Raw genomic sequence first — 13,375 nt, 5'->3', positions numbered from 1 at the left:
AACTATGAGAGAATATTTGTTTGTGGGAATTTTTTGTGTATTCTTCTTCTTGTAGGAGGTCATATTTATAATACAACGAAACCTGAATGGGCAAGTAAATAATAAATTCCTAAATCTATTTACAGTAGGAAATCAAGAATTAAAGTAAATCAATTACAGTTATAATAGGATTTCTTGGTGTGTAAGGAAAGTAAGTCAATATCCACAAGTCACGCCAACACTCCCCTCACGTTGGTGCATAGATGTCGCCAATTCTCAACTGATCCAGTAAATTGTGGAATGCTTTACTGGGAATCGCCAATTGATCCTCGGATTTCACAAATGGAAACTGAAACACTTTAGCCTCAAGCTTTTGTTTGATGAAGTGTCGATCCACCTCAACATGTTTAGTACGATCATGCTGAACCGGATTCTGTGCAATGGCTATAACAGCCTTGTTGTCACAAAAGAGATTCATTATGGATGTAGGTTTATACCCAAGTTCAGTAAGCAACTTTCTTAACCAAAGAAGTTCACAAATCCCTTTAGTCATGCCTCGAACTCGGCTTCAGATGCGGATAAAGCTATACATTTCTTACTCCTCCATGTCACCAAATTACCTCTCACGAATGTGAAGTAACCCGATGTGGATTTTCTATATGTTACATTACTTGCCCAATCTGCATATGAATAACCATCAATATTTAGATGACCATGCTTTGAGAACATAAGTCCTTTTCCAGGTGTAGACTTCAAATATCTAAGTATCCGAAGAATTGCATTCATGTGGTCTTCACTTGGAGAGTGCATAAATTGACTGACAAAGCTCACCGCATAAGTAATGTCTGGTCGAGTATGTGACAAATAGATCAATCTTCCTACTAACCTTTGGTATCTTTCTTTGTTAGTTGGAACTTGATTCAGATATTCTCCAAGATGATGATTCTGAATAATAGGAGTATCCGCAGGTTTGCAATCTAGCATTCCTGTGTCTGTCATTAACATGTCCAAGACATATTTCATTTGAGAGAGAAATATGCCTTGTTGCGATCGAGCCACCTCAATTCCCAAGAAATACTTGAGTCCACCTAGATCCTTCATCTCAAATTCGTAGCCAAATAGTCTTGTAGCTGTGATATTTCCTCGTTTATCATTCCTAGGAATAATCATATCATCAACATAGATTATTAATGCTGTTACCTTCCCTTTTCGATGTTTCAAGAACAGAGTATGATCTGAGTTGCACTGTTTGAAACCATTGTTCTTCGTTGCCATGGTGAACCGTCCAAACTATGCACGTGGTGACTGCTTCAATCCATACAATGCTTTTCGTGAACTCCGCAAACTGCTCCAGTCTAACCGAGTAGTATTATATCCAGGAGGGATGTCCATGTACACCTCCTCCATGAGTTTGCCATGTAGAAAAGCATTCTTTACATCAAACTAGTGTAGTGGCCAATCCAAATTAGCTGCAAGGGACAATAAGACTCTGACGGTGTTTAACTTTGCAACTGGAGCAAATGTTTCTTCATAGTCTATACCATAGGTCTGTGTGTACCATTTTGCCACAAGTCTTGCCTTGTATCCTCGATAGATCCATCTGCATTGTGTTTTATAGTAAACACCCATCTACATCCGATAGTCTTTTTTCCTCGTGGTATAGTCTCCAATGTCCAAGTCTAATTTTTCTCAAGAGCTTTCATCTCCTCTTTTATAGCTTGGACCCATTTAGGATCTTTTAATGCTTCAGAGATCTTGGTTGGAATATGGATAGCAGACAACTAGTGCACAAAAGCCTTGAGTGGTTCTGACAGCTTCTCAGTGAATACATGATTTGCAATTGGATACTTGAATGTCTTGCCAATATCGGTGAATAATAACAGTTTGGTGGCTTCCCATGATTTTGCTGAAAGGTAATTGATATCCAATAGTTTTATCTTCTAAATGCATAAGTCTAGTAGGAGTAATTACCTCAAGGATATTCTCAATGAGATTGGTCTGTTGGTATTGAGTTAGAATGGGGCTTCATCTTGTTGTTCTGTATTGTCTCAGAGTGTGAGACTCGGATCGAAATATTTTCACATTGATCAGGTAAAGGCAATTGATCGCTATGAATGGGCAATTGATTGCTATGAATGGGTGATTGATTGCTTTCGCAGAGAGTAATCTCGCTCTGCACTTGGGACGATCGATCATTTCTATACATAGGAGAATTTCTTTGTTTTCCAAGTTGCTCCACCTCGCTCTTCACTTCGTATCTCCCTGAGCGTAGAATTGGATAATGGGTCATGGAAGAACAGCTCAGATTCCAGAAAGGTCACATCCAAAGTGACATAGGTACGTCAGGTAGGAGGGTGATAACAGCAGTAGCCTTTCTGATGAGTGGCATAACCCACAAAAACATAGCGCAGCGCATAGGGATCAAGTTTGCTACGTTGATTTTTGTGGAGATGAATGAAAGCCACACATCCAAAGTCACGCCAACAGGCTAATTTTCCCAAACTTTCCCATAAGGAGGGAAAACAAAACTCAACAAAACTCAAGTTAAGAGGAGGGCTTCACTTTCCCCCATACTTTCTCATGTGCTAGGCAACCATTTCCCATGCCTGGACTTACCAAACATGGGAAAGCAATTAAATTCCCATTCCCAAGCCTCCTTTCCCATGAACCAAACGGGCCTAATAAAGTATTCACGTTGGAATCCCATGGCATTTTGGCAGTGTATGTTTGAGAAAATGCTCCTACCCCTTCTTAACTTTGACAAAAAAAATTGAACATTTGACTATAAAAAAACATTAGCAGTAAACCAAAAGGAGAAAATTAAAAGAAAACCACAAGTACCAATTGTGACTTTTGGCCTTCTTTCTTAGCATTAAACTTTCCTTCTTCAGCTTCTCTATTAGCATCTCTTGCCTCCTCTTCTTCAACTTCCAAGACCTTTCTGCTTTCGAGCAAATGCTCAACCATGCGGCTTTTTGAGTTCTACACCCTTTCAGATTCTTGGAGACAGAGAGAGCGCAAGGTTTCAATCCAATTGAAATTTGAGCATGGCGGAGACGGAGAGCAACTATGATTATCAACTAGAGGTGGAGAATGCACAACATTTAATTTGAGAGAATGGTCCTCATTACCCTTGACTTGAAACTTTCATGGAGATAAGTCATCAACATTGACTTTGACTCCACTTGGCTTTAGTTACGCTCCATCTTTCTTAGAGCATTTCCAGCAGTTAAGGCTGGACTCGGGCTGGGGGGTTGGTTTGGGCCAAAAGTGGTTTCAAAGAACAAAAGCAAGCAGGTGGAGGTGGGGCCACTGGGGCTGGCCTAAGGTGGAGTTCAGCCAGGGTCGGGTGATGTCATCGCTAACACTGCTGGAGTCAACCTCCTGCTTTGAATTTTTTTACGCTGCTATGCAATGCACTCCTAACGTTAAAAATTGCACGCCTTACGTGAGCTGCCAATGGCTCTCGTCCACGTGGTGCGCGCTGGGCTTTTTGATCAGCTTTTTTCCAACAATCCAACAAAGAACCAATTTTGTGCAATAAAAATGAAAAAAATTGAAATTTTTTTTAAAAAAATACCAAAAAATTACTGATTTTTTTTTATATTTAAAATACCAACCAATACTCTTCACTTTTAACACCAAATCCTCATACATTTTCTTCTCCTTCTACTATTATTCATTTTCTACTCAATATTTTTTTCACTTTCTACTCAATATTTTTTTCACTTTCATACCTCCCACACCAAATCTTCTCTACATTTTCATTTCTCATATTTTAGATTTCATTCTCCATTCTCAAATGTCAGACATGGAAGAGGTTTTGGAGAGGCAAGAGCGAGAAACTAGAGAAAGATGGCGTAGCGAGAGGCAAAAGGGCACAGAGAGAACTAGATCAGCAAATTGTCATAGCAGTGGCTTTGCTTGATGAAGAAAACCAAAGCCGCCGTGGTTCACGAGAACGCTGTGCCTTGAATGTGGACATAAATAGACATTCTCGGGGCAAGAATCTTATGGAAGATTATTTTATCCCAAATTCTCTGAACTCTGATGTTCATTTTCGAGCTCGATATAGAATCCAACCTCATTTGTTCAATAAAGTCATGCATGATATTTGCAATTATGATGCATACTTTGTTCAAACGAAAAATGCTGCTGGAAATTTGGGACTTCTTCTCGAGCAAAAGTTCACAGCTGTTATATGAATATTGGCATATAGGTCATCTGCTGATTAGGTGGATAAGATTGCCCGGATGGGGAAGTCCACTGCTTTGGAGAGCTTGATGAGATTTTGTGATGCAGTGGAAACTCTGTACACCAAGGACTACCTACACGCACTCTACGCCAGGACCCGCAACGGCTTTATAAAAGTCAAGCTCGAGGATTTCCTAGCATGATTGGTAGCATCGACTACATGTACTGGCAATGGAAGAATTGTCCAATTGCTTGGCAAGGGGATTATGGAAATAGGAAAGGGCAGAAAAGTATCATCCTTGAAGCCGTTGCTAGATTCGATACATGGGTTTGGCACGCCTTCTTCGGAGTTGTCAAATCTCAAAATGACTTGAACGTCCCGGGTCAATCCTTGGTGTTCAATGGTGTTTTGAGAGGTGAAGCCCCGAATATCACCTATGAAATCAACAATACCATCTACCAGAATGGGTATTATCTAGTTGACGGTATCTACCCGCGGTGGACCACATTTGTGAAATCACTTCCACATCCCCAATCCCAAAAGCAAAAAGTATTTGCTGCCTATCAAAAGGGTTACAGCAAAGATGTGGAGAGGTGCTTTGATATCCTCTAAGCTCGTTGGGCTATTATTAGGGGCACGACGCGTCTATTTGACGAGGAGGTACTTAAGAGCATAATGATGACATGCATCATCCTCGATAACATGATTGTGGAGGATGAGTATGATTACGATGTTGATGAAGTGTATGAACCAGATCCCATGAACACGGCCTTGACATGAATTTATGAGAAACTCATTAGGCCAAATGGATAACCAGTGCAGCATGAACCGTTGGTTAGGGATGGTAGTTTCATGCCCCGTATGATTGATCACTACACGGAGATGCAATCGTCGTATATTTATGAATGACGTCAAGTTGACTTGATGGAGCATTTATGGTTGGTGAAAGGCAATAAAGGTGAATGAAGTGAAGTGAAGGATGTTCTTTTTATTTATTATGTTTATGTTGTATTTTTAGTTATGCTTTGTTTTTTTAATGCTTTGGTTGTGGTTTGCTTTTTATGTATGGAATGTTTTGAATAAAAAGGTATTTTATTAAATGTTTTCTTTTTAAAAAAAAATAAATTTATCTGAATTTTGAATTTTGAAATTTATCTGAATTTTGAAACCGAAAATTTTATCCGATTATGAGATATGAATAGTATTGACACGTAGGAACCCAAAAATCCTATCTGAAAATATTATTCAAATTAATTGTTTATGTAAAAAGAGTTGTAAAAAAACAAAAAAATGAATAGTATTTGCATGGCAAAGGGCAACTGCTGGAAACACACATTGCTTTTTTGCAAGGGCAACCAATATTCACGTGAATAGTAGCTGCCCTAGTCCTCCCCTTGCCATGGCAAAGGGAAAACTGCTGAAAGTGCTCTTATATCTTTGTCTGTTTCACATTTGTCTATAAATTAATATTTGTTTTGGATCAAAATGAAACTCACTTGACTTCTAGTCCACTGGCTGTTGTTTTTCATTTATAACATTTATATTCTTAGTATATTAATCTGTCATACACATTATTTAACTATTCATCAAGTACTTGACCACTTTTTCCATTAGCTAGTTTTCACTCCATGAATCATTTAGTCAATTTGCTTGAACATGTATATTTCAATTTGCATCACAAGTGAGCATGCTATAGTCCATTTATTACGAAATATATATTATCTGTATTCTCGAATGACCATATTTTTCATCCCCTGCAATTTAGTCTAACTTTTAGTTTTGCCCTTAAATTTTCAAGTAGTTAATGGTGAAGAATATAAAGTTCCACATCGGAAACTTGACTAAATAAATTATTACTTATAATAAGTGGTTCCGTTCATAATAACACCAAAGTAATGCCTTTTGTAATAAAATCTCACACCAAAGTAATGCCTTTAGCAGTGGACCAGTGTTCAATTCATATGGAGGAAGCTTCGTCCTCAATACATCTCTCGCATCTCACAGTGTGAAAATCGAGATCATAAATATGTTCAAGTGGCTGGTGGGGCAATAGACATTGACTTTGTTACTTTATCACTTTGGTCACTACCTTTGTGACTTTGTCATGCGCTCTCTGTTTTTCTTATCTTTATTCTGTTCTCTTTATAGAGCAAGATTTTATTTCTCAAACACAAACACAAGCTGAACATACAAATGGCTGCTACCAGACGCAGCAGGTCCGTCCTCTCACCGGTGCACTTATGATGCATTCTTAAGTTTCTGTGGGTACAGATACACGCAAGGGATTTACTGATCACCTCTACAGGCTTTGGAGGTGGCAGGGATCCACACTTTTAGAGATGATGACGAAATCGAGAGAGGAGCAAATATTTCAGCAGAGCTTCAAAAAGCAATACAAGAGTCTCGAGTATCTATCATTGTCTTCCAAGGACTACGCTTCCTCGATGGTGCCTGGATGAACTAGTGACGATCATGGACCGTAGAGAAACTAATGAGCACATGGTTATGCCGATTTTCTATGATGTGGATCCATCCCATGTCAGGAACCAGACAGGAATTTTTGAAGAAGCATTTGCCGACACCAACAAAGGCTTCAACAAGGAGATGGACAAGGTGGAGAAGTGGAGAAAAGCTCTCAGAGATGTTGCAGATTTGGGAGGGATGGTTTTAGGAGATCGGTACTTTTTCATTCCCAAAATGGTGGTTTTAACTCTCTCTTGGATGGTTTTTAAAGTAGATTATGTTGAAGCTTTTTCTTTAATCTCATGAAGTTGTTAGATGGCAGCACTTCTGTTTTGAAAGTTCATTTGCTTAATATGATTCATTTCAACCTATGATATATATCAATTCTCTTCTATAAAATAAAAATAAAAATAATAAAGAAATAAGTTTCTTTTTGTTGAAAAGAAATAACTTTTTGTGCCTTGTGTATTTTGATATCAATATTTTATAGGTACGAGTCGCAGTTTATCCAAGATATAGTTGAAGTTATTGGAAATAAACTGGATCACACATGGAATAGGAGATTAAGAGTCGATCCCTATGTAGTTGGAATAGATTATCGTGTGAAAGGCCTAAACATGTGGTTAGAAGATGGATCAAGTGATGTTGGAGTAGCTGTAGTCTATGGGATGAGTGGAATTGGCAAGACCACCATTGCCAAGACTGCTTATAACCAGAACTTCTATAAATTTCAAGGTAGCAGCTTTCTTGCAGATATTAGAGCAACTTCAAAACTTCCCAATGGTTTGGTTCACTTGCAAAGGAACCTTCTTTCAGATCTCCAAAAGGGGAAAGCAAAGAAAATATACAGCTTGGATGAAGGAATAACAAAGATCAAACGGGGATACGTTGCAAAAGAGTTCTTATTGCTCTTGATGATGTGGACAACTTGGAACAATTCAATGCAATTCTTGGAATGCGAGAATGGCTTCATCCAGGAAGTAAAATAATCATAACAACTAGACATGAACATTTGTTAAAGGTTCATGAGAATTATGCAATGTTTAAGGTGGAAGGGTTGCATGAGTATGAATCACTTGAGCTTTTCAGTTGGCATGCCTTTAGAAAACCCCATCCTAGCGAAGGTTACATGGATCTTTCAAGACCTGTAGTGCAACACTGTGGAGGGGTTCCATTAGCTCTTCAAGTTCTAGGATCTTCTCTCTTGGAAAAGCTGCAGATGTATGGAAAATGCATTAGAACTTGGATGTGATTATGAAGGAAAATTCAAAATATTCTCGAATAAGCTTTGATTCTCTGCAAGATCATGACAAACGTCTGTTCCTCCATATAGCCTGTTTCTTCATAGGGAAAGACAAGGATTTTTCAACTACAGTCCTTGATGAATGTGAGTTTGCCACAAACATTGGAATTCAAAATCTGGTTGAAAGAGGTCTGCTGATAATTGATGGATTCAACAAGTTAACCATGCACCAATTACTTCAAGACATGGGAAGGGGAATTATTTGCGAAGAATCGCCTGAGGATCCTGGAAAACGAACTAGAGTGTGGAATAAAGATGCCTCTAATGTTTTGAGAAAATTAACTGTAAGAAATATCTTCTTTTATGTCTATGTATTCGTAATCGTGTTGTGCATGTGACAAGTTACTTACCCAATGTTCTTATTTGTTACTGGGTACAGAAACCATTAAGGGCCTCATGCTCAACATTCCTATGTTAATAAAAGACGAGTCTTCTAAGATAACATCCAGTGGAAGTAACAGAAAAAGAGTCCATGTTGAAGATTATTATGGAAACTGTTCAAGCATTGACGTCGGCTTGGTTTCTTCTCCTGGCACTCAATTAGTTTTTCTTCAAAAAACTCATTTCCTGTATCAAATGAGATAGGTTTCAAAACAGAGGCATTTAAAAGGATGCAAAATCTTGAACTCCTGCTGCTTGATAATGTACAAGTCAGTGGAGGCTATGAAGATTTCCCAAAAAATTTAATATGGTTGTCTTGGCGAGGATTCGCTTTAAAGTCGATACCAACCAATTTTTATTTGGAAAATCTAATTGCTCTTGACTTGCGGAACAGCAGCCTCCAACATGTTTGGAAGGGAACTAGGGTATGCTACTAATCTCTCTCTCTCTCTCAATCACACACAAACAAATTTAAAGATGATTATATATTTCTAGAAACTAATTACTTCTTTTTTAAAACAGTTTCTTCTAGGACTGAAAATCTTAAATCTCAGTCATTCACATGGCCTTGTGACAACCCCTGACTTGTCAGGACTCCCTAACCTCGAGAGATTAATTCTTAAAGATTGCATAAATTTGAAAGAGGTGGATGAATCCATTGGAGATTTGGAGAAACTTGTTTTCTTGAATCTAAAAGATTGCAAAAGTCTCATGAAGCTTCCAATAGGAATTAGTATGCTGATCTCTCCAGAAACTTATTCTCTCTGGTTGCCCAAATCTTGTGCTGCCTGCCAGATGATTGTTAAAAATCACTCAGACTCTACACCTAGTGACATGAAGAAACTCAGTCTGTTATCTGCAGTTAAATTGTGGCAATCAATCCGATCACGGGTATTGCCAAGAAAAAATCTCCAACTTACCAGTGCAAGTTTGCCACAATTTTTAAAAAGCTTAAGTATGGCATACTGCAATCTGTCAGAAATTCCCAATGGTCTTAGTAGCCTATCCTCATTGAAGCATTTGAATCTAAGTGGAAACCCATTTTTGAGCCTATCAGTAAACATGAATGGTCTTAGTAAGCTCCAGACTCTTGTGTTGGATGGTTGCCCAAACCTCGAAATGCTTCCCGAGCTCCCACCAAGTGTAGAGAGATTGCAAGCATGGGAATGTACTTCATTGAAAAGAGTACTAACAAACTTACCCACCACGTTCAAAACAATGGGACATGAGGTTTTGAGATGCGAGAATTTAGTTGAATTTCGAAAGGTGTTCAAAACAAGACCGTTGAGAAGTGTCGACATAGAAATGATCAAAGATATCGGTCTGTTCAATTTGGAATCCATAGGAAGCACTGAAGTTGAAATGATCAACTACATGACACGCATACAACGAGGAAGGCCCTCTCCAGGTTCTCTCTCTCTCATGTATTGTATAGTTTTTATGATGATTATGATTTTCTGTGGCCTGTAATATTTGAACATATATAAATCTCTCCGTGCATGCATGAAACAGGGACTGGATGAATGTGGTATATTTAGCATATTCCTTCCTGGGAGCGAGGTTCCAGATTGGTTCTGCTACAAGTCGAGCATGGGTAACTCTGAGCTGTCTATAAGTATACCTCCACATCTTAATTTGAAGATCCGAGGCCTAAATGCATGTGTTGTGTATGCACAAGGTAAGGTTCTTGTTGAGGAATTGAAATGTTACTCGGTCGTTCCCTTAATTCACATCAGAATGAGACCAAGGGTCTTAAGTGGACCTATTTGCCAGTCACAATAGGGTTTCCAAAAGAGAAGGAAGATATGTTATGGCTTAGTCATTGGCGATTCACAAACGATGAATTGGAGGGTGGGGAAGAAATACGTGTTTCGGTTAGAGATGAATCCGATAGTTTCTGGACAAAGGAATTTGGAATCCAGCTTGTGTACGAGCAGAATAATAATGAGGGTACTATCAGAACTGAAGATATAACCACAATGTTCCAGCATGAAACAAATACTCCTTCGAGCAAGAATCATGTCATTGCTGGAGATGTGTCAGCGTCAGCATCAAGGTTTGAGTTGGATAAGGTGGGTGAATACGTTATTTGTAATCATAGTCATATAGGAGTCGTCTCATACATAGACATATAGGATAAGCATCAAAGTTTGAGTTGGAAAAGCTGCAGATTATTTGCGAAGAATCACCTGAGGACCCTGGAAAACGTAGTAGAGTGTGGCATAAAGATGCCTCTAATGTTTTGAGAAAATTAACTGTAAGAAATGTGCTCTTTTATGTTTATGTATTCATAATCGTCTTGTGCATGTATTGCCCTCCTTTGTTTAAGCAGGAGTGCTTTTTAGGGTGTTTTTAAATAAAGTGCATTTCAAATTTCCTGTAAATTTTCGTATTAATTAATAAGTTAATTTGCCGATTGGGTTGTTCAAACAAGTATTCTAGTTGAGCAATCATTTGAAACTTCGTAACACGTTTACATAACCATATTTCGCCTGAGAGTGACTGGGATGGTATCCGAGCCAACTTGGGGTCTAGCTCTGTAGTGGAAGCTGAGCTGTGGGGATTTACAGCCGATTGTGTTTAGCTTGGGATTCAAGGTGCAGGCTCCTTGAGGTTGAATGGGGATTCTTTTCAGTTTTGCACCCATTCAAAATTCTTGGAGCAGAGAGAGTGAGAGAGGTGGAGAATATTGAACAACAATCGATTTGGGATAGTCCATTTTCTTCCAGTGTCTGAGTCGGGAATTTCATCGAACAGTTAGCGAGCATACTTACTAATCCACTCTGGTCCGCTTTTGTGTGGTGAAGACGTAGCTCTGCTCTTTGGTCATCGGGAGCTTGGAATCCAAGTCCTCATGGAGATAAGTCAATGACTCTCCTCTTGACTTTCCTTAGTATTTGCATCGATCCAACCCTACTTTTCTTATCTGTAATCATGCTTTACATTTGCATATGATATTTTGTTTTGGGTTTTAAAGAAGAGTCACACTCAAAAGACTCAAAATTAAAAGTTCCCATTTCCATTTTTTTCCCAAATAATTACAATGCAGAAGGCATTCACACAATTTCAAGACCACAAACTAATCATCAAATACTTAAAAAATTTCAATTAATTAGCTCTCAGTCTATATCATAAATATTTAGGTGGAATTGGCCTCTTATTCATCACTCAATACACAGGAAAATAAATTGTTTACATTTGTGCATGAAAAAAATTGTTTGTCTTACATATAAAACCACCATTGCCAAAGCTGCTTATAACCAGAACTTTGACACATTTCAAGGTAGCAGCTTTCTTCCAGATGTTAGGGCAGCTTTAAAAGGGAACCTTCATCAAAGGAAATCATCTCATCATCAACGCAATCATCTGCAATCTCTCATCAAAGTCAACCTTGATCTTTGCCTTCCTGTCATAGCTGATCTGGATTGATTCTCTTCATCAATCCCATTGTATTTACCTTATCTAGACAACCTGGATTGATTCTCTACATCAATCCTGTTATATTTACCTTATTTAGATATTATCAATTTGTATATAATAGTCATTCCGTGTATCAATCAGATATCAATGAAATATACTATTCATTCTTAATATCTTTAAGCTTCAGAACAACCTAATGGTTTAGTTTGCTTGCAAAGAAAACTTCTTTCGGATATCCAAAAAGGGAAAACAAAGAAAATATACAGCATAGATGAAGGAATGAGCAAGATCAAACTTCTTGTGCGTTGCAAAAGGGTTCTTATTGTTCTTGATGATGTGAACCACTCTGAGCAATTCAATGCAATTCTTGGAATGCGAGAATGGTTTCAACCAGGAAGTAAAATTATCGTAACAAATAGACATGAAAATCTGTTAAATGATCATGCAGTTTATGCAATGTTTAAGGTCAAAGGATTAGGTGAGGGTGAATCACTGGAGCTTTTCAGTTGGCTTGCCTTCAAACAAGCGCATCCTATCAAAGGTTACATGAACCGTTCAAGATCTGTAGTACAACACTGTGAAGGCCTTCCACTAGCTCTCCAAGTTTTGGGATCTTCTCTACTTGGAAAAAGAGTAGATCTATGGCAAAGTGCATTACAGAAGTTGCATGTGATTCCTGATGACAAGATTCAAAAAATTCTTAGAATAAGCTTTGATTCTCTAAAAGATGATCATGACAGGAATTTATTCCTTCATATTGTCTGTTTCTTCATAGAAAAGAAGATGGGTTATACAATTACAGTACTAGACAATTTAAATTTTTACAAAAGGATTGGAATTCAAAATCTAGTTGATAGATGTCTAGTGGAAATTGATATAGACAACAAGTTGATCATGCATCAATTACTTAGAGACATGGGAAGGGCAATTATTCGTGAAGAATCACCCAAGGACCCTGGAAAGCGTAGTAGAGTGTGGCATAAAGATGCCTCTGATGTTTTGAGAAAATTAACTGTAAGAAACTTGCTCACTTTTATATTTGTGCAATGCTTGTGAACTTGTTACTTACCAGATGTTCTGATTTCGAAGTAGGGAACAGAAACTATTAAGGGCCTCATGCTCATCCTTCCTAGCGAGGCAATATTTAGTACAAGTAACCAAAAGCGGTGCCATGTTGAAGACTTTGATGGAAATTGTTCAAGACGACGTCGACTTGGTTACTTCTCTTGGATATCAATTAACTCTTCCTCAACAAATTCAGCTGCTGCATCAAATGAGGTAGCCTTCAAGGCAGAGGCATTTAGAAGAATGCACAATCTTGAACTGCTCCTGCTCGATAATGAATTCCTTGAACAACCATACAAATGAATCCGTGGTTTCACTAGTTAGGAATGCACAACCAAACAACAATGTATGCCTGATGGTTATTAACGCCTGACAAAGGATCAAAGACCATCCCATAGCGGTTCGTGTTGAACGTCGTATCAAATACCACACATCCCCAAAAAAACCTATAGGCTCGTCTTGACCTTGCATCTGCCCAGAAAACATTACAAATCCTTCCTTCTGAATCTACCTCCATCTTGAAATAAAATGATTCATTCTTTTCTTGTTCATCCAAAAATGCTCCTTTA

General features: G+C 38.2%; 1 protein-coding gene and 1 pseudogene across 1 annotated transcript; both read left to right on the top strand.

Annotated features, from left to right (window-relative positions):
- The first annotated feature begins 4,372 nt into the window (after nucleotides 1-4,372).
- LOC103332398 (TMV resistance protein N-like) lies at nucleotides 4,373-10,754 on the top strand (annotated as a pseudogene).
- Nucleotides 10,755-12,020: 1,266 nt separating this feature from the next.
- Nucleotides 12,021-13,109, top strand: LOC148914318 (disease resistance protein RPV1-like). The gene is made up of 2 exons (XM_089043743.1): nucleotides 12,021-12,755; nucleotides 12,834-13,109. The coding sequence occupies exons 1-2, from the start codon at nucleotides 12,021-12,023 to the stop codon at nucleotides 13,107-13,109; spliced, it is 1,011 nt and encodes a 336-aa protein (XP_088899869.1).
- The last annotated feature ends 266 nt before the right edge of the window (nucleotides 13,110-13,375 follow it).

The sequence above is a fragment of the Prunus mume genome, unplaced genomic scaffold (assembly GCF_029339155.1).
Source record: "Prunus mume cultivar Tortuosa unplaced genomic scaffold, ASM2933915v1 scaffold21, whole genome shotgun sequence".
Taxonomy (NCBI): domain Eukaryota; kingdom Viridiplantae; phylum Streptophyta; class Magnoliopsida; order Rosales; family Rosaceae; genus Prunus; species Prunus mume.
This window is presented reverse-complemented; position numbering and strand designations above follow the sequence as displayed.